Source organism: Notechis scutatus, chromosome 2 (genome assembly GCF_049901735.1).
Source record: "Notechis scutatus isolate UNSWTSFEM ecotype Mainland chromosome 2, rNotScu1.2, whole genome shotgun sequence".
Taxonomy (NCBI): domain Eukaryota; kingdom Metazoa; phylum Chordata; class Lepidosauria; order Squamata; family Elapidae; genus Notechis; species Notechis scutatus.
In genome coordinates, this window is record NC_142010.1 from 5,070,586 (window position 1) to 5,089,757 (window position 19,172).

The window sequence follows — 19,172 nt, forward strand, 5'->3', positions numbered from 1 at the left end:
GGGGAGATGTCTAAGGGTGAATCCTCACCGGGTCTGTAGGGACTATGATCAGGCAGACTCATCAGTTGAAAGACAAGGCACATTGTGTGCTTGTTCAATGAGCCTTGGCTTGCTTCAAGGAATCAAAGTTACAAGTGGCAGTTTAGGCTATTGAATTTGGCAGTGCCAAATTATTGCATCAGAGATTTAATTATCCAGCCATTAATTTATTCAAATTTATCATAGCTGCCAATTCCAACAGACTCTTGAACACATCCAGGAAAACAGAGGACAAGGACCGGTTTAGGTCTACATGCTGTGAGAATCAGGAAGGGGTTTTTTGACATTTCTTCACATTCATGGAAATCTCCCATGGGAATTCGCTTGTTTGTGAGATGGGCAGCTATATAAATTTGAAAATAAATATATGACAGTGTCATTACCCCAAATGTCAGCACCACAATGGCCAAAGGATCCTAAATGGCAATTACGGAGTAGTATTTTAAGAAAATAATATAACAGCCCAAGATGGCTGAAATCTTTTAAGATTTTGATAACGAATACATTAAAGAGATTTCATAATTGGGTGCCCAAAGGGGTATTTCAAATACTTTATACAGGTAGTCCTTGGCTTACGACCACAGCTGAGCCCCAAAATCACGAGGCTAAGTAAGAAATTTCTTAAATGAATTTTACTCCGTTTTACGACCTTTCTTGCCACCGTTATTAAGTGAATCACTGCAGTTGTTAAATCACTAACACAGTTGTTAAGCAAAGCTGGTTTCCTGTTGACTTTGCTCGTGAGAAATTTGCAAGAGGGGATCAAATGACCCTAGGACTCTGCAACCGTCATAAATATGAGTCAGTTGCCAAGCGTCCGGATTTTGATCATGTGACCATGAGGATGCAGCAACGGTTGTAAGTGTGAAAAATGGTCATAAGTCACTTTTTTCAATGCTGTTGTAACTTCGAACTTTGAACAGTTCACTAAGTGAACTGTCAAAGACTTACCTGTAGTCACATTTGCAATCACACTTCAAACTCAAACACAATATTTGTCTTCGCCTTCGCGTCGGAAAGGTGAGGCTTTCTGTACATGGTTTTTAACCCCTTGACAGAATTAGTCCCCCAACCCATTAGCAGTTTTCATAAGGCAGAAGCCATGTTACATTGACCAGTGTCTGTTATAAGCCACAAGGTCGTCTAAACGTTGTGCATCTTATGACCCCACTGTGAAAATGGCAGAATCCGTTGTGTCCTTTGCACCATTTGTCAAGAACGTAATATGTGTCTTTTGCACAATGCAGAATGATTTACATGTCACTATTTGTCCTTCATGGACATCCATGCCCTAATCTAAAACCAGCATATTATTTCATCAAAGCAGGACTATTTTGCAAATGGCCACTTTGTTAATATGGCTATGATGCTGGGGGAAGAGAGCTGGTTTGGTGTAGTGGTGAAGGCACCAGGAGATTGTGAGTTCTAATCCCAACTGAGCCGCAAAGCCAGCTGTGTGACTTTGGAACAGTTGCTCTCTCACAGTCCTAGTGTGGGAAGAAATATCCACCTGGATCGATTCCAAGCCGGGAGAAAGATACTGGAAACACGGAGGCTGATTGGAAAGATGGTCTATTGATGAAGCAGAACCATATGGGTTTGTGGTTCTGGGCAGCTGACCAAATGGAGTTGAGAGTGGATGGTTTTTATACCTTCTTTGGGCTATGCACTTGAACTTCCTGTTCCTGTGGAAGAACATGTATTCTATTGGCTGTTGTCTGATTCCTATGGGGTTATGTAGGGATCGTAGCTGGCTCTATAGGCAAAAGAAGAAATGCAAATCCCAGGTCTTCTCTGAGCTAAGTTTGGTTGAAGTTTGGACTGCTCTGAAAGATTGTTGAGCAATTCCTATTGTGTCTTAATGGCTTTGTCCTGTGTTGGATCTTGAGTGAGGTCTAATCCTACCATTCTGCCTTTGTTCAGACTTTGCCGCAGGGAGTTTCAAAATATCCTGTCCTGAATGGATTTCTGCCTGCAGTATTTGCTTTGCCTATGAATAGAGCTATCTAGATACTTGCCTTCCTTTTTCAATAAGCTTTTTATCTCTTTAGTGCTGACATCTTCCATGGGCTACTAAGGAAAGTGGGGTTTGCTTTCTGCCTCTAAAAAAACATGTTTCTCCATTTCTCCCTTTGGGGAAATATAATATTCTGCCTTTTTTAATATTCTTCAAGATATTTCATTCTTTTAGGAGGGGTTAGGCACTGACTTTCTAGGGAGAAGGCAGCAAAGGCAAACCACTTCCAAAATCTTGCAAAGAAACTGTAGGTTCAGCCAGTTGCCAGCAGTCAACACTTTTTCAAAGGGGTAAAAAAATCAAATCAACAACAACAAAATGGCTGGAGATGTCAGGCTTGCCTTCATAAGCTTATAGAGCTTGGCCCCAGAGGACTTTCACATTAACCCCTTAATTCTGAGGGGTCTTTGGTGATCACTGACATTGGTTATTTTCTTGAAAACATTTTATTACCTAGCTAGGTAACATCTTCAGTGCTAGAAGGGAGTGGGATTTGCTCCATTTACAGATAGTCCTCAACTTATCAACTGTTTGTTTAGTGACCATTCGAAGTTACAAGAGACTGAAAAAAAGTAACTTATGACCGCTTTTCACACTTACAACTGTTGGGCATCCCAATGGTCAGGTGATCAAAATTCAGATGCTTGTCAACTGACTCATATTTATGATGGTTTCAGTGTCCCAGGGTCATGTGATCAGCTTTTGCAACCTTCTGACAAGCAAAGTCAATGGGGAAGCCATTTAAGCACGGTGTTATTAACTTAACAACTGCAGGGATTCACTGAACAACTCTGGCAAGAAAGGCCGTAAAATGAGGCAAACCTACTTAATAATTGCTTTCCTTAGCAATAGACATTTTGGATTCAATTGTGATCGTAGGTTGAACATTTTTTTAAGCTAAAGTGGCACAGAAGCCCCAATACTTTCACTTCTAATTACATGAGTAATCAGGGGTTTTCAAACTTGACAGCTTTAATATTTGTGGACTTCAACTCCCAGAATTCCTCTTCCAGTCATGTTAGCTCCACAAGTCTTAAGCTTGCCAAGTTTGAAGACCCTTGGTCTATATACATCTCCTAAACTCAAAGAAAATGGCAGAATGTAAAACTGACACATGAGAAATAGATAAAAGTAAGGGACTTTTATATCCCTCTTTTTTCCTCAATTCTCACCCCCAACTATCCCTCTGAATGGTTCACAATCTGTAGTCCACTGTAATAATTACACCAATTTTTCAAACTTAGCAACTTTAAAATGTGTGGACTTCACCTCCCAGAATTCCCCAGCCAGCTTGACTAGATAGGGAATTCTGGGAGTTGGTCCTCACATTTTAAAGTTTTTTTTTTTACACAGTTGGGTTCTTTAAAAATAGGAATCTCTGCTACCCTCTGCTTTTTTACTTTCACAGGAAGGATCTAAAAAGCACAGCCTCCCACTGAATCCCATAGATTTTCACACCAGACCAGGAATCATTGTATTGAACCTTGAATCTTGTTTCTGTTGCTCCCTTTTGGAAGGAGGTTTCCAAGTATTTATAGCAGGACCAGTAGATTCTGTAACAGCTTGTTCCCTATGCCATCCATCTTGCAAACTTGGGTTCTTTTATTTTGCCATGTATATGGAAACATCCGAGATGGACTGTGATGTTTCTTTGTCATATATGTACGTGTATGTGGGTATATGCGTAATGGTTATATTTTGAGAACTGAATGCAACGAAATTTTGTTTTAATGTATGCTGATTAGTGTACATTTAAAGTGACAATAGTTTTCTGTTCTGTTCCATTCCAGTTCCATTCCAATTTATTCCACTCCATTTCAGTTCCATTCCAATTCTATTCCATTCTAACTTTTGAGTAGCTGATGCAGCTTGCATAAAAAGGGCAAAAGGAAAAATAAACCAGGGAACACTTCACCAATGCCCTTAGTACAATCGAAAAACAAATATATTTTTATCGGCGAGGCGAGCGGCTGCTCGGAGCCACCGATCCTCTGAAAAACCACATCTAAGGCAAAATTAGAGGCAAGGAGCTCCGGTTTTTGAAGGGTTAAAATTCAGATTAGTTTGCTAGAGAGGTGTGGCCGCGGGGGGAAAGAGACGGGGGGGCGGGAGCTTCTTTCTGTTGAACCCGCCGTTCTTCGGCAAATTTGCAAGCGGATTAGCCTGCAAATCTAAGATGAATTAGAAATAAAATTTGGGGTGGAGGGGGCCTTATTCCACAAGCGCGCCTTTATTCGAGGCCGGAATTCCCATTGCAAGGAAGATCTCTCGGGCCTTACTCGGGATCTGTAAGTGAAGGGGCGAGGCGGGAGCTATAGGAAACGCCAAATGAAGAGGGGTGGGTATACGCAGCACCCCTCCAAACGGCCTTTGACTGCGTGCACAAGACTGCCAATGAGTGAAGGGGCGCTGTTAATTGGTTTTCATTGCATAAATCAAGGATCAGGGGGAAACTATTGAAATGGAAGCTAAACAGATAAGTAAATGCATCTTTAATTCAAATGCAAGCCAGAGTAGAGTAGAGTAGAGTAGAGTAGAGTAGAGTAGAGTAGAGTAGAGTAGAGTAGAGTAGAGTAGTTGAAAGAAACTTGCAGGTGATCTAGTCCAACCCCTTATCCAAACAGGAAGACCCTACACCAGGGTGTCCAACCTTGGTAACCTTAAGGCTGGAGAACTTCAACTCCCAGAATTCACCAGCCAGCAAAGCTGGCTGGGGAATTCTGGGAGTTGAAGTCCTCCAGCCTTAAGGTTACCAAGGTTGGACACCCCTGCCCTACACCATTTCTGACAGGTGGCAGTCCAGTCTCTTCTTGAAAGCTTCCACTATTGAAGCACCCACAACTTCTGAAGGCAAGCTGTTCCATTGGGTGATTGTTCTCACTGTCCCCTTATTTCTAGGTTGAATGTCTACTTGATCAGTCTCCATCCATTATTCCTTGTCTCGCCTTCAGGTGCTTTGGAAAATAGCTTGACTCCTTCCTCTCTGTGTGGCAGCCCCTCAAATATTAGAAGACTGCTATCATGTCTCCCCTGGTCCTTCTCTTCACTAGACTAGCCATGCCCAGTTCCTGTAATCGTACTTCATATGTTTTAGCCTCTAGTCCCCTATCATCCTGGTTGCTCTTCTCTGTACTTTTTTAATATAAGCAGTTTAGAATTGCAATGTCTGTTGCAATTACATTGTGTGTGTTTTTTCTCCCTCTGGGAAGTGAGAAATTGGCCTATGACAGTTCTCGGCTGCCAACTCGCCACAGCCAACTCGCCGCAGGGCAAGAGTTACACTAATATCAAAGAAATAGTGGAATGGAGCCATTAAAGGATGCAAAAGGAGGGACAGAATGAAATGTGAATGGCAAAACTTAAAATAATTTTCTTATTTATTTTAAATCATTAAATAGAATTGTTAAATTGTCCCACACAGAGTTGTCCCACAGCGAGTTGGCCGTGGTGAGTTGGCTCATGGCAAGTTGGTGGTGGCGAATTGTCCCACTCCAACTGGGAATGGTTCAATTTGGATGAGCCACAACCACAATCCTGTAAGGGAGGGCAGATTGGGGGGGAAAGTTGGCTGGCTCTTGACCCATAGAGTCCCGCTAGCAAGTGACAATCTGAAGCCAGCTATTGATAGCATGAATGTTCACAAGTGAAACCTGAATTTCTCTTAGTAAACAAAGCGGTTGTCCAAGTGTGTTGTGCTCAATTTTACAACCTTTTCGCCACAATTCTTAAGCAAAATTTGTCCATGATGTGTTTGGAGTGCCAGACTTCAGGGCTTCATCCCAGTGCAGCATGTTTCTGCCCTTTTAGCCACATACAGGCCAAACACTAACTTTAAACCAGGAGCACATTATTCTGTGCGATTTTAGGGACTACACCCTATGTGACCCCTTGCCATTAGCTCTGCTGGTTGGAAACAATGGGAACTGAAACTTAGAACACCTGGAGGCTCCCTGTTTGAGTATTCCTGTCCTCATGAATCTTTCTATTTCTTATTTTTTTTAGGGAATTGATCTTGGGGGGAGATGAGAAGCATGAGAAGCCCCCCATCAATTTGCCTCGGGGAAGCAAGATCCCAATACTGGATGTTTTCCTCTGCACCTGAGGGAAGAAATGGCGGCTTAGAAGTGAATTAGATTCATCCAGGGAAAAAGATCATGTCTTTGGAGCGGGAGGTGGAGATTTCAGCCTCGGGGTTTCAGAGAGTCATCTTTGACCTGGACACGAAGCCAGAAATCAAGATGGAAAAGCAGGACGTGGAGCCTGAGAGGCAGGCCCACCTGGCTGGGCATACCGAGGCCATATCAAGAGGGTTGTGCCGCCCACTTCAGCACATTAAACAGGAAGATGACGAGAGTTTGGAGCCACAACAGTGGGAAGCACAACAGTGCAACTTTCTCGACACATCCCCATCTCTTCCTCGGGGCCAGGGGCTCTCCGAGTTGCCGGAGGGGATGCTGCAGCATGGACCCAAGGCTTCTCCATCCATTTTGGAAGGAGCAGGGCCTATGTCTGACTGGGATAAGGCAGGGAAGGTCCCCAAAGTTACACCGGACAGCAGAGACTTCAGGATGCCGAGTGGGGGAAGCGAGGAGCAAACCGAAGGGCTCGAAGCTGGCAATTCCGAATGTCAACGCCAGCATTTCCGGCAGTTCAGTTACAGGGAGGCTGAGGGCCCGTGGGAGGCCTACTGTCAACTTCGGAAACTTTGCCACCGGTGGCTGATGCCCGAGAGGCGCACCAAGGAGGAGATGCTGGAGTTGGTGATCTTGGAGCAGTTCCTGGCCATCCTGCCCCTGGAGATGCTGAGCTGGATCCGGGAACAGGATTCTGAGAGCTGCTTGCATGCAATAGCCTTGGCAGAGAGTTTCCTCCTAAGGCAGCATGAGAAGCCAGATCAGCAGGTGAGGGTTACTTCTGGAGATGCTGAGCAGCAGAGGATCAGAGGAGGAGGAGGAGGCTCCGAGGGGGAAGAGGGAATGGAGCCTGTCAGAGATAAAAGCAGAGGCAGAGCCTGGACTCTCAGATGGGGCATCAACAGTCCCCAGGTCTGGAGGTAGCGGATGAGGAAGAGGAGGAACAGCTGGGTCCAGTGCCTGACGCATGGATGCTCAGAAGGCAGAGGAGAGGAGACCAGTGGAAATCTATGGGCTGATCCTTGGGACCGAAGAGCCACCACTGCTAGCGAAGCTCTGAGGATAAAAGGCAGGAGGCAGAGATAACTAGGTGTGGCAGACAACTATTCATCTCCCTGCCAGACAGACTTGTTAGCCTGCTGTGAGAGAGAAAGAGGGAGCATCCCTAGGATCATTTGATCAAAATTGAGATGCTCGGCAACTGGTTCATACTTATGACCGTTGCTATGTCCCAGGGTCATGTGATCCCCTTTTGCAGAGAGAGAGAGAGAGAGAGAGAGAAAGAGAGGGAGGGAGGGAGAGAGAGGGGGGTTGGCAGTGATTTGCTGCCAATTTTGCTTACTTGTGGTATAATGGGTGGCCAATAAATTAGAGAGATAATTAAATAGAGAGATGAGATAGGTAGGTAGGTAAGTGGCTGGCTGGCTGGATGGATGGATGGATGGATGGATGGATGGATGGATGGATGGATGGATAGATAGATAGATAGATAGATAGATAGATAGATAGATATTGACACTGATTTACTCTCCAAACTTGTTTCAATTTAGTTCCCCCCCCCCCCCAGTTTTTATTTAATTTTTTATTATATAAAATACAAAGAAGAGAAGAAAAAAATAGAAAATTAAGGGAGGGAAAGGGAGTGGGGAAAAGGGGGTGTGAGATACAAGGAGAAAGAGAAAAAAGAAAGGAAAGGGGCATTGACTTTCAACTCTTCTTAGCACAGTACAAGATGAACACACTCCAACCACAACTTTTTGCTTAACTAGCCATTCCTATAACGTCAAATCTTTCTCATCAACAAAACCCAAGTCAGAGTTTCATATATTTTTTTCCTCCACAAGCACCAATGCCAGAAGGGATATCCAAATGAAAACGAATGTACCTCTTTTTGAATACAATAATCAATTTAACCACGCCTGCTTTATCTTCCTTGCCATGGAAATAATGTGTATTTCTATATGCACCTAAGTAATCTTGGGGAACTTTCACCCTTTTTATTTACAACATTCATTGTATTCTTTCCAATTCTTTGACCTGACTAAAAAGAAAAAAAAAGGGGGGGGGGAATTTATTTTATTTATTTTTAAGTTTTTGAACGTTTTGTTACCAGATTAGGTAACATCAGGATTTTCTTGTCCTATTCTCCTTAGCTTATCAGTGTCTCGTGTGACAGTTTGGTCGTTTGATCGGTTGTTCTTTTGGAGCTCAATTTAAATTCTGAGCAGCTGATTGGTTGCTCTTGTTGATCGGTCGTTCGAATAGTTTGGGTTTCTTACGTATACATATGCTGGCTCTAGATCAATATGTTTGTTAATTGCTCCTTTGGTAGAAATACCAGGCTTCAATAAATTCACGTGTGTGGCGAGTGCTGGCATGGCCAGTGATTTTTGTTCCTTCCCAATCAAACTGGTGCTTATTTAGGATCAGTGTGGTTCGAGATCAGGGATTTTTGATGGTGCTGTTGAAATGCCAGTTGATGTTCATGAACCCTTGTTATCAATTGCCTTCCTGTTTGCCCCACACAGAATCGCTTACAATCGTTGCAATTGGTTTTGTATATACTATATGTTGCTGTTGTCTTCCTTCTGTATTTTGTCTTTGACTTTCTGTAGCTCTTTTCTGAGTGTAAATGTGGGTTTGTGAGCTATCCTTTATTCCTAGAGGGTTGCAGTATTCTGGCAGCCATTTCAGACGTTCCTTTGATGTGTGGAACGTATTATTTCATATAATAAAACATAACACGTAATATAACAGATAATCAGAGTTGGAAGAGACCTTGTAGGTCATCTAGTCCAACCCCCTGCCCAAGCAGGAGACCCTACACCATTTCTAACAGATGGGAGTCCAATCTCTTCTTGAAAGTCTCAAGTGATGAAGCTCCCACAACTTCCGAAGGCAAAGTTGTTCCATGGGTTGATGGTTCTCCTTGTCAGAAAGTTTCTCCTTATTTCCAGGTTAAATCTCTCCTTGTTCAGTTTCCATCCATTATTCCTTGTCTGGCCTTCGGGTGCTTTAGAAAATAGCTTGACCCCCTTCCTCTCTGTGGCAGCCCCTCAAATATTGGAAGACTGCTATCATGTCTCCCCTGGTTCTTTTCTTCCCTAGACTAGCCAGGCCCAGGCCCAGTTCCTGTAACTGTTCTTCATATGTTTTAGTCTCCAGTCCCCTCATCATCCTGGTTGCTCTTCTCTGTACTTTTTCTACAGTCTGAACATCTTTTTTATAATGTGACCAAAACTGGATGCAGTACTCTGGGTGTGGTATTATTAAGGCTTTATAGAGTGATATTAGTACCTCACTTGATCTTGATTGTATCCTTCTGTTAATGCAACTTAGGAGTGCATTAGCTATATAATACACAATTTAATTTCACAATACGATCCTTGTCATCCAAACCCCGACAAAATACACAGCCAACCACCACACAAAAACAAGTCTTGCCATACAGTACATCAAAGGAACATCCAAAATGGCTGCCAGAATACAGCAGGGTGGATTTGATTTAAATCAAGCCAATTGAAATCACGATTGAAATCACTAGTAAAAAGGCTTGATTTAAATCAACTGGATTTAAATCATAATTTTTAAAGAGCAGCTGTCATCTCTGTCCCACAGCAGCTCCTCCTCTCATCCGCTGTTGACTCACTGACGGTCCCAACATTGCAGAATTTTGCTACATAACTAAGCTCCATTTCATGCTGAATAAAGTAAATTATTAATGTACCTTAAATAGAAAACTACATTTAGCTAGTTTTTTACTCCAAAAGCATTTTATTAAAATAAATTTGATAAAAATCAACAAAATCCTATTTAAATAAAAAAAATCCTATTTTAATTTAATAAAGCTGGGGTTTTTTTTTAAAAAAATTAAAATCGATTTTTATCTACCCTGGAATACGGCAAATGTTTCAGTTAGCAACATCAATTTTGGGCTCAATTGTGGTCGTAACCTGAGGACTACCTGTACTTCTTTTACCCTTAGGCAATTCTTCCTAATGCCCAACAGAAAGCTACAGGTAGATTGTCGATTTACAACCACTCATTCAATGACAGAAGTTATGAGGGCATTGGGGGGAAAGACTTACGATTATTTTTCACAATGTTACACATGATCAAAATTCAGATGCTTGGCAATGGGTTGATACCAGAGTGGATAAAAATCAATGGTTTTTTTTTAATTTAAAAATCATTTTATTTAAATCAGATTTTTTTATTTAAATCAGATTTTTTTATTTAAATCAGGTTTTTTAAAAAATCAAATTTATTTTAATAAAATGCTTTTGGAGTAAAAATCTAACTAAAGATCATTTTCAGTTTAGGATACATTAATAATATACGTAGTTTATGCATTGATGAACTCAGACAATTTCACAGCAGACATAATAGCTGCTCTTAAGTTGATTTAAATCAAGCCTTTTTATAGTGATTTAAATGAAATCCACCCTGGTTGATATCAGTGTTTCAGGGTCATGTGATCACAGTTTGGGACCTTCTGACAAGCATTTCACTTAACAACTGTGTTCTAATTTAACAACGGCAATGATTCATTTAACAGGTTTGGCAAGAAACAACGTAAAATGGGGCAAAACTCAATTAACCACTGTCTTGGTTAGCAAGATAAATTTTGGGCTCAATTGTGGTCATACGTTGAGAACTACAGGTAGTCCTTGACTTACGATCATAATGCTGTAGACACCCAAAATTTCTGGTGTTAAGTGAGACATTTGTTAAGTGAGTTTTGCCCCATTTTATGACCTTTCTTGCCTCGGTTGTTAAGTGAATCACTGCCATTGATAAGTTAGCAACCCGGTTCTTAACTGAATCTGACTTCCCCTTTGACTTTGCTTGTCGGAAGGTTGCAAAAGGGGATCATGTGACCTCGGGACACAACAACCGTCATAAATATGAACCAGTTGCCAAGCATCTGATTTTTGATCACATGATCATGGAGATGCTGCAAAGGTCACAATTGTGAAAATCGGTCAGAAGTCCCTTTTTCCATTGCCATTGTAACTTTGAAATGGTCACTAAATGAACTGTTGTAAGTCAAGGACTACCTGTACTTTGACTTCCCTGCCAACGTGGACCCGTGGTGGCAAGTGGCTAAAATGCAGAATTGCAGGATAATTCTGACAATTGCCAGCAGTTCAATTCCCTCAATCCTGACCGATTCAAGGTTGACTCAGACCTTCCATCCTTCCGAGGTCGGTCAAATGAGGACCCAGATTGTTGGGAGGCAATAGGCCCTTGATGGCGAACCTGTGGCACGCGTGCCACAGCTGGCATGCACAGCCATTTGTGCTGGCACGCGAGCTGCAGGCAAACTTTTACCTCACTGCGCATGCATGCGCCTCACAGTTGATTTTCGGCCTCCCAGAGGCTTGAGGAAAGCCTTTGCAGGGTGAAAAATAGGCCCATTTCAGCACTTCCTGTATTTCCGGAAATACCGGAAGTGATGAAACAGGCCCATTTTTCAGCCTGCAAAGCCTGCAGAAGCTTTCCTCAAGCCTCTGGGAGGGCAAAAAAGGCCTCAAACGGGCCGAAAATCAGCTGGGAGGTACAGTGCAGGTAAGGGGGAGGGGGGGATGATTGGGGGGGGGGTGCATGCATTGCCCTCTGGGTGCTGGCACACAAGCGTAAGCATGAAAGCACATGCACAATTTTTGACACAGGAGCCCAAAAAAGGTTAGCCACCACTGCAATAGGCTGACTGTGTAAACCGCTCGGAGAAGGCTATAAAGCCTTATGAAGCGGTATATAAGTCTAAGTGCTAGTGCTGTTCCCTGAACCACCATGGCAAGAAAGGTCGTAACATGGAGCAATAATCGCTTTAAGAGTCTTGCTTAGCAAACACCATTTTGGGTCTTGGTTGTGGTCATAAGTTCAGGACTGCTTGTACTAGATTACAGGCTTTCTTTCTTAGACCCTTGTCAGTTATCGCCCCTTTCTGCGTTCAGAAGGTCCCGAGTTCAAATCCCTAACAAAATCGAAATATAAGTCTAAGCGCTCTTACTAATTGCCATTGTTATTTCAGTTCATTGGGTCTTCTCCTGTCTTCTTAGAAAATAATGATGGGGTGGGTTTGGGAGGCTGCCCTGCTTTGTTTGGAAACGTGCCCAGCTACCCTCCCTCCTCCCCAAAGAGGCAAAGGGGGTGTAGGAAGTATCTATCTCAAAAAGATGGCCATTTTCTCTACCCATGGTTATGGATTAAAATTCCTCTTTTGTTCCAGATGACAGGGATGAAGGAAGAGGAGGCAGCAGCGGATTTCCCCGAAGGAAAAGGAACTTCTCTGGATGTTACCCTCAGGCAGCTGAGCAAGGAGGTCAAGCAAGAGGAGGATGGGAATGCCTGCATGACAGGTAAGGGGTTCCTTTGTTGGCAGACTACAACTCCCAGCTGTCTTTTTGCTCTCAGCCGTGGAAGCTTTAGCGCCCTCCATTTTGTTCATGGTGGAATTTCACCACTAGGGGGCAGCCTTTGCAGCATCAGCCTCCATACTGTGACTGAAGAATTTGAATTATGTCACTTGATTTGAGAAAGCGGGGGTTATCCATACAAAGGATAACACAGGAAAAGAAGAGGCTTCCCACAAGCAGAGTCAATGGGGAAGTCGGAGGGAAGTCGGAGGCTGGGATCACATGAGATCCTTAACAACCTTCACGGTCCTTGTTTAGGACTGCCAAAACTGCCATCGCTAAGAAAGGTGGTGATGTGAGATCATGCTTTACAACTGTGTTGTTCAGCAGTGGCCATTCCAAGTCCCCCTTTGTCCTCATAACATGAGAACTACAAACGCAAAGAAGTTTTGGCCTTCAGAATGTTGCTGAACCTCTCCTCTCAGCAGTCCTAGACAACTTGGCTGAGAGTGAGGACTTCTGGGAATTGTAGTTCAGCAGCATGTGAAAGGCCTCAAATTCCCAAAAAGGTACAGGTAGCCTCCAACTTACAAGCATTCATTTAGTGACTGTTCGAAGTTACAAGGGTGACTTATGACCATTTTTCGCACTTAGGACTGTTGCAGCATCCCCAAGTTCCCATGATCATAACTTGGACATTTGGCCACTGACTCGTATTTATGACACTTACAATGTCCCAGGGTTACGTGATCATCTTTTGTAACCTTCTGACAAGCAATGGGGAAGCCAGATTCGCTTAACAACCATGAGATGACTGTAATGATTCACTTAACAACTGTGGCCAGAGAGGTCGTAAAAGAGGGCAAAACTCCCTTAGCTGTCTTGCCTAGTGACGGAAATTTGGGGCTCAATAATGGTCATAAGTTGAGGACTACCAATAATGGGAAGAAGGACTAACCTTGAGGGGTAGAAGGAGGAGCCACAACCCAAACAATGGTGAGACAAAAGAAAATTCAGTCTTGGCTAGAATAATAAAAAGTTGTGGCAGGAGGTGCTGTTAATCTGAGGCATTCTGCTCCACCTTTCCATATCTCACCCTACTTGGCAGTTGAGTGACCATTGGCAGGAGAGATAATCCTCAACTTATGACCATAATAGATCCTGCCCATTAAGGTAATAGGTCACAATAGTTGTAAAGTGGTTATGTCTAATTGGATTCATTTTTATGATCTCTTTTCCAGTGGTCATTAAGTGAGCTCACTATTCACTCTAGGGCATTTTTGTAAAAAAAAAACAGAAGTAAACACTAGTTGCCTAGTGCCCAAAATGTGGTCACGTGACTGCAGGGGAAAGGGGCAGCCATTGGAACTTTGGAACTGGGTCGTAAGTAACTTTTGGGGTCTCCATTGTAAATTCAAACGGTCACTAAGTGATTGGTCATAATTCGAGGACTATCTGTATTTTCACTGGCCTGCTTCTGAGGTTCCCCTTTTTCTTCCCCCAGCAAAAAATGGGTTCTTTTGCAAAACTTCCAATCCCCCATCCTTGAAGACCCTTCTGTCAGGATTCCAGCGATCGCCCTAATTAAATCGTAAGCCTCCAGCCAAACTTCAAAAAACTTCCACAGGATTTATTAGGAACGACATACTGGCATGACCTGTATGAAGCCGAATCTGAGATACGTAATTTACAGTCACCTATACGTAATTCCCCTCACCCCTCTGAGTGTATCATAATTCAGATTGTCCAACAAAACACGTTCATGGCCTGGGTGTCATCAGTCACGCTCTCCAATAGAGGATTTTTGCACCCAGAATTACCTCAGTTACAATCGTTGTGAGAAAAGCTAGGAATGTGCTTCTGGGTTCATTTGCCATATGCTCCTTCAGGGTTTCTCTCTCCCACTCCCTCTTTCTTATGGCAACTTGGAGACAGGCATAGGAATGTTTTACAAGTTGACACCTTCCTTGCATTTGGCAGATGACGAAGGGCAAAGAGACCACCAGGAGATGATGACAGAGAGAGAAAACGTCCAGGATTTAAAAGAACCTGTCTCCAATCCGAACAAGCCAACCAAAGAACAGCCAGAAGAGCCAGAGACCGATCCTGTTGCATTGAAGAGGAGAGACCTCTACACAACCATCCTCAGGCAGCCGATCCCCAAAGGGAAGCAACCAAGTGACAAGCTGTTCCATAGTCTCAACAAGCATCTCCAGGCCCACACCGGCAAGGAGCTGTTTGAATGCTCCGATTGCGGGAAGGCCTTTATTTCCAGAGCCGGCTTCATCGTGCACATTCGAGTCCATGGCCGGGAGAAACCCTATGAATGCTCAGAGTGCGGGAAACACTTCCGCCGCAGTTCGCACCTCAACAACCACAGCAAAATCCACACCGGGGTGAAGCCCTTCCAGTGCTCGGATTGCGGGAAGACCTTCAGCCGTAGTTCCAGCTTGGTTTCCCATCAGCACATGCACACGGGGGAGAAGCCCTACCACTGCGCCTCCTGCAGCAAGCAGTTCTGCGACAAATACAGCCTGGTGCGCCACGAACGCCTCCACACTGGCGACAAACCCTACAAGTGCACGGAGTGCGGGAAGAGTTTCAACCAAAGCCACCATCTCGTCACTCACAAGAGGAGCCACACGGGTGAAAAGCCCTATGTGTGCTTGCTGTGCAGCAAAAGCTTCTGCGATCGGTCCACGTACATCCGGCACCAGAAGAACCACATGGGCGAGAAAATGTTCAAGTGCTCTGAGTGTGGTGAAAGCTTCAGCCGGAACAAGCACCTTCTCCGGCACCGGAGAATCCATACGGCCGGGGAGCTGTACACCTGCTCCGATTGCGGCGAGAACTTTTCCCGTCAGTCGGGCTTGAAAATGCACCAGAAAATCCACACGGGGGAGAAACCCTACGAATGCGGGGACTGCGGGAAGAAATTTAACCGAAGCACCAACTTGATCAGCCATCAGAGGGTCCACACGGGAGAAAGACCGTACGGTTGCCCCGACTGTGAGAAGAGATTTAGTCGGAGGACGCACCTCGTGAGCCACCAGAGAATCCACGGGCAGAAGAAGGAAATGCCAGAAGGTCTGGCCACAGCAGGTCTGCATCCCCCTGCAGCAGTTTTCGTGCCCACGCTGTTCATCACAACCCTCTGAGGTAGGTCTGTTGGGTCTGAGAGGCGGGCAAGGGTGCGATTCAACCGGTATAACAATCGGTTTGGTGAGCGCCCACTCTGCGTTCATGCTCCGCGTTTAAAAACGCTAATACTTACCTTCAACTGCAGCTGAAGAAAACAGCTGAGCTGCGGCAAACGGCTCTGCCGCGTGAATCAGCTGTGCTCTAACAAAAAGACATAAAGCACAGGAAAGAGCAGAGGCAGGTAGGTGGGCCCACATGCTCATCCGAACCAGTTTGGAGCCAGCTGATCGTCAGGACAAGGGGTTCGCCCGAACCGCGAGAATCCCACCCCTGGAGGCGGGCCCAGCCGAGATGATTCAAGAACTCTATGGGGTTCCACAATATTTTCCCACTGTCGAATGACAAAAATCAACATGGTGGTGTGATTTGATGTCGAAAGATGTTGAGACTCGACTCTTAGAGAGAGTGCAGAGAAGAGTAGCAAAGTTAATCAGGGGAAAGGAGGCTAAAAGATATGAAGAACGGTTGCAGGAAGGCCCAATCCTTTGTGCCTTGAGTGAAAAGCCTGGGCCGATTCGTTCAATGATCCATCAATATGTTTTCTTGGCTGTCCATGGTAGTCTCTGGGGTCTTCTGCAACGCCAAAGTTCAAAATGGTTGCAGGAACTGGGTATGTCCAGTTTAATGAAAAGAAGGACTAGGGGTGACATGATAGCAGTCTTCCAATATCTCAGGGGCTGCCACAAAGAAGAAGGAGTCAAGCTATTCTCCAAAGCACCTGAAGGCAGGACAAGAAGCAATGGGTGGAAACTAATCAAGGAGAGAAGCAATCTAGAATTAAGGAGAAATTTCCTGACAGTTAGAACAATTCATCAGTGGAACAACTTGCCTCCAGAAGTTGTAAATGCTCCAACCCTGGAAGTTTTTAAAAAGATGTTGGATAATCCTTTGTCTGAAGTGGTGTAGGGTTTCCTGCCTAGGCCGGGGGTTGGACTAGAGGACCTCCAAGGTCCCTTCCAACTCTGTTACTCTATTCTAAGTCCCCCAAAATTGATAAGTCTGTCAGACTGGTGATCTCTCAGGAAAACATCATACCCTTGTCTGAAATTTTGCAGAATCTCATACAGGAACACAAAACTCATGCCAGTGTTAGTGCTCACATGGACCATAGGCAATTTTTCAAGTTTAATTTTTGTGTGTGTGTGTTTAACATTTTCATTGAGTTATAAAATATAATAAGATACAGAATACAAAAATAAATCGGAAAACAGTGGAGAGGAGGAAGGGGAAGAGAAGTGAGGAAGGATAAGGGGGGAAAGAAAAAGAAACATTGACTTCCAGCTTTCTCTGTTGGAGTAAAATAAGGCATTAACATCAAATCACAACTTTTTGTTTTTTCATAAAAATATGAGTAAGCCATTTCTATAAAGATCTATCAATCTACTCAGTAAAGCCCAAAATCAAAGCTGCTTTCTTTTCCACTTCAAGCACAAAGATAGAAGCAGTCTTCATGTGGAAACAAAAGTACTTATGTTCATTTCTTTAATCAAAATAGTCAATATTGTCATTTCAGGCAACTCCCATCAACTTCTGCAACCATTTGTCCATGGTAGGAACCAAAGTGTCCTTTCATTTTTGCGCATATCATAGTCTTGCTGCTGTCAACATATATAATAACAAAGTTCCAAAATAATTTTTCAAGTTTAATAATGGGCATTCTAGGACGATATCCGGTGGTTATACCATCAAATTGCATCCCAAAGGTGCTTTTCCAAAAGGCAACTAGGCTTTCTTAGTTTTTTCCTTGAAAACGTTTTGCTTCTCATCCCAGATGCTTCTTCAGTTCTTCAGAAGCTTCTTGGATGAGAAGTGAAATGGTTTCAAGGGAAAAAACAAGAAAGTCCAGTTGCCTTTTGGAAAAGCACTTTTAGGACAACCATGACCAGAATGATTGAGAATCTCCATAAACCTCAGGTTGCATGTTGCGAAGTTGTGCTGTAGACTGAATCTATGGATCAGGAGCCACAAAGGAGCTGCTGATACAGTTCTACAGAGGAATTATTGAGCCTGTCATCTGCACCACTATAACCATCTGGTTTGGTTCTGCAACCCAACAAGACAGACACAGGCTTCAAAGAGTAATTAGGACTGCAGAAAAAAAAACAATTGCTACCAACCTGCCTTCCATTGAATATACTGCATGAGTCAGAAAGAGGGCTGTGAAAATATTTACAGACCCCTCACATCCTGGACATAAATTGTTTCAACTCCTTCCCTCAAAACAACACTATAGAGCACTGCACACCAGAACAACTAGACACAAGGACAGTTTTTTCCTGAACGCCATCACTCTGCCAAACAAATAATTCCCTCAACACTGTCCAACTATTTGCAAAGTCTGCACTACTATTACTGTTAATCTTCTCATCACTCCTATCACCCATCCACTCCCACTTGTGACTGTATGACTGTAACTTTGTTACGATTCATATGGACTGTTTCCTAGTATGATTTGATTATTTGTACCCTATGACTGTATTAAGTGTTGTACCTTATGATTCTTGATGAATGTACCTTTTCTTTTTATGTACACTGAGAGCATACGCACCAAGACAAACACCTTATGTGTCTAATCACACTTGGCCAATAAATTCATTTCATTTCATTTCAAAAGCCATTACAGATAGTCACACTTACTGACAGCAATTGGATCTGAGGACTCTGTGGCTAAGCAGCAGGATTTTAAGGCATATCACAGGACTGTGCTGATTTGGTGATTTACTGAGAAGCGTTTTGCCACGAGGAACCGTATAAATTATAAACAATATAAATTGATATTGCACACTCCAGAAGCAACCTTCTCTCTGAAGTGCCATTTTTCTAACAAATGATCTCTCTCTTTTTCCCCCATTCTTGTATTTCAGATGAATCATTTAATTCTGAAGGAAGACCTTTACCAATTTACCTCTTCGGTAGGAGCAGAGTGTCGCTGTTACAGCAGAATGTCAGAAAGGGGAATATGGAGGAAATGTGCTGTAAAACACATTTCACGTGGGTTGAGGAATGAATTCTCCACCTCTCCACCAAAATCTAGCCCTGGTCCTCAATCCCACACTTCCAGCCTTTTTTTGCTAAGAATTGTAAATCACTTACGTGAACTGTTGTGTGTTTCTGTTTATGACTGTCGCTTTTTTTTTTCCATGTGGAGGAAATTGTATAACATCAGCAATACAAGTCATCCATCAATTTGATTTGGGTTTTTGCGTCTTCCTGAAATTAAAACATCCTACACTCACTATTCCTCCCTTTTTCCCATCCATGATTTGGGAATCACTTTTGTTGAGAACGATAGGGCAGCTCCTTATACCAATGGCAAAAATACACACTTTCCAATCCATGGACAGGCAAAGTACAACCAAGAGTTGTGTCCTGGTTCTCCTCTTCCTTATGGCCAGGGCAAAATTCTGTCCCTTGATTCTT

General features: G+C 43.4%; 1 protein-coding gene across 1 annotated transcript; it reads left to right on the forward strand.

Moving 5' to 3' along the window:
• The first annotated feature begins 3,692 nt into the window (after positions 1-3,692).
• Positions 3,693-18,943, forward strand: LOC113425260 (uncharacterized). Its single transcript, XM_026687329.2, has 5 exons — positions 3,693-4,344; positions 6,059-6,957; positions 12,425-12,554; positions 14,532-15,710; positions 18,617-18,943. The coding sequence occupies exons 2-4, from the start codon at positions 6,211-6,213 to the stop codon at positions 15,707-15,709; spliced, it is 2,055 nt and encodes a 684-aa protein (XP_026543114.1). The 5' UTR covers positions 3,693-4,344; positions 6,059-6,210; the 3' UTR covers position 15,710; positions 18,617-18,943.
• Positions 18,944-19,172: the final 229 nt, after the last annotated feature.